Source organism: Penaeus monodon, chromosome 31 (assembly GCF_015228065.2).
Source record: "Penaeus monodon isolate SGIC_2016 chromosome 31, NSTDA_Pmon_1, whole genome shotgun sequence".
NCBI lineage: Eukaryota > Metazoa > Arthropoda > Malacostraca > Decapoda > Penaeidae > Penaeus > Penaeus monodon.
In genome coordinates this window covers 4,861,309-4,863,099 of record NC_051416.1, presented here as the reverse complement: position 1 = coordinate 4,863,099, position 1,791 = coordinate 4,861,309, and the positions used below count along the sequence as shown (strand labels likewise).

Sequence of the window (1,791 nt, the reverse complement as noted above, 5' to 3'; positions counted from 1 at the left end):
AGGACAAGAGGGTGACCACTAATAGACGAAAATAACGGTGACTGTTAAGCAGTTGGTTGGGAATATTATAAGCCATTTACATAATGGTGGAAAATAATTATCTATAGTTATCTATAAACTTTTATTTGTTAAAATATAAATTGATCAAATTGCTAAATTAATTTACAGGTTGAGCTGAATGTTCTTTCCGTTGGACAGAACGACGCCAGAGGGACCAGCGCTGGCCACAAATACACCAGGTTCAAACTGGATAAGTTGGCCATCTTTGGTGACGATTCCTGAGGCTCCCACCAGATGGCCATAGGTATCGCGCTTCTGGACGAAGTGGAGGTCGTCGGTCAGCTGGATGTTGGAGCCGTCCTTGGTCACGATGCCAGAAGGGCCAACCAGCACGATGTTGCCAGCCTGGTCGTGTGTGAACTGGACGTTCTTGCCATCAGGCCGAACGATGCCAGAGTGGCCAACCACGCCACGATGGGACACCAACTGAGCCACGGGGAGGGGAGCAGGTGCTGTGGCAACATGAAGGGTGGCCTCTCCGTGGGTAAGCTGGCGGTTGGCGCCAGACTTCGTCACGATGCCAGCGGGTCCAACCAGCACAATGTCATGGGCGAAGTCGTGGGAGAACTGGGTGTTCACCCCATCGGGGCTCACGATGCCTGCAGGCCCAACCTGTGCGCTCACGCCGACGGCGAACACGCAGATAGCTGCCTGTCGGCAGATGCAAGTCACTTTGTCATTCCCGGATAGCCTCACTTGAGAAAAGTAATTATAGATCCTTACACTGTTCACAAATCACTTCACATGATAATATAAGATAATGAAGTCGCTGTACACATAAACAAACTCAGAGAGATCCTCACCAGAACTTTCATATTGATCTTGCTCCTTGGTCACAGAACTCCAACCCTGGCTTCTGCGAGCTTGAATGATACCAGAAGTATGTGAAAACGTCTTTATATACCTGGCGTGGCCTGCTTGACCGGGATAATCTTCCTGGACATCGATTGCTGATGTCCTTGTGTCAGGAGCTAGTGAGTGAGCCCCGGAGATCAGTGGCCTCTCGATGTGAAATCAATCAGCAAAGGAACACTAACATTTTTCTCGTTTTTATTAATCTTGCTGAACACGCTAGTAGGAATGGAAAATAAATTCTTCATTTAACTGTCAGTATATAAAAGAGAGTATGTTTGATTTTTTCCCCTTCTTTTTTAATTACCATTATTCCTTCATATGAAGATCTCAACCAATACATTAATTATACAAATTGTGTACACAGCAAACATATCATTTATGAACACCAATATCAACAGTGTCTGAGGAAAGCATATATCCCTCATATCAGTATAGATATATGCTCCAATCATATCATTATAAAATATATAAAATGGCTTTACAGATTAAAAACACACGGTTACTGACACCAGGAAGTTAAATCAAGTCTAATAAAAACACTTAAACGTCGACATTATGAATTCCTGACTTTTAATATTCGTTTTGAAAGTTCCATGACTTTCAAAAATACCTTTTTCATTTTTATTTTCGGTTCAAGTATGACTAATATTTGGGAAATATTTTTATTGTTGACATCAGGCTCCATGATTTTGGGAGAAAATCATAAAGAAAATCAAGTATGTAAACGGAGGATCTTATTTCTGTTCCCTATTGAAGTACAGTTAATGTACTGTAATGTAATAAAGTTCGAAGGGAGAGTATCTGTAGAAATCATATGCCTCTTTTAAATGAATGGTATTTAAGAGCATAGCATTTAAACAGGAAATTTGACATACA

At 41.7% G+C, this 1,791-nt stretch overlaps 1 protein-coding gene across 1 annotated transcript in view; it reads right to left on the bottom strand.

Moving 5' to 3' along the window:
* LOC119592877 overlaps positions 1–1,791 on the bottom strand; it is a 12,214-nt gene that overhangs the window by 6,175 nt on the left and 4,248 nt on the right. Inside the window, exons 6-7 of the mRNA XM_037941770.1 lie at positions 864–888; positions 159–711 (exon numbers count right to left, since the gene is read on the bottom strand). Coding sequence (XP_037797698.1) covers positions 163–711; positions 864–888 — 574 coding nt within the window. The 3' untranslated portion in view covers positions 159–162. The remainder of the gene's footprint in view (positions 1–158; positions 712–863; positions 889–1,791) is intronic.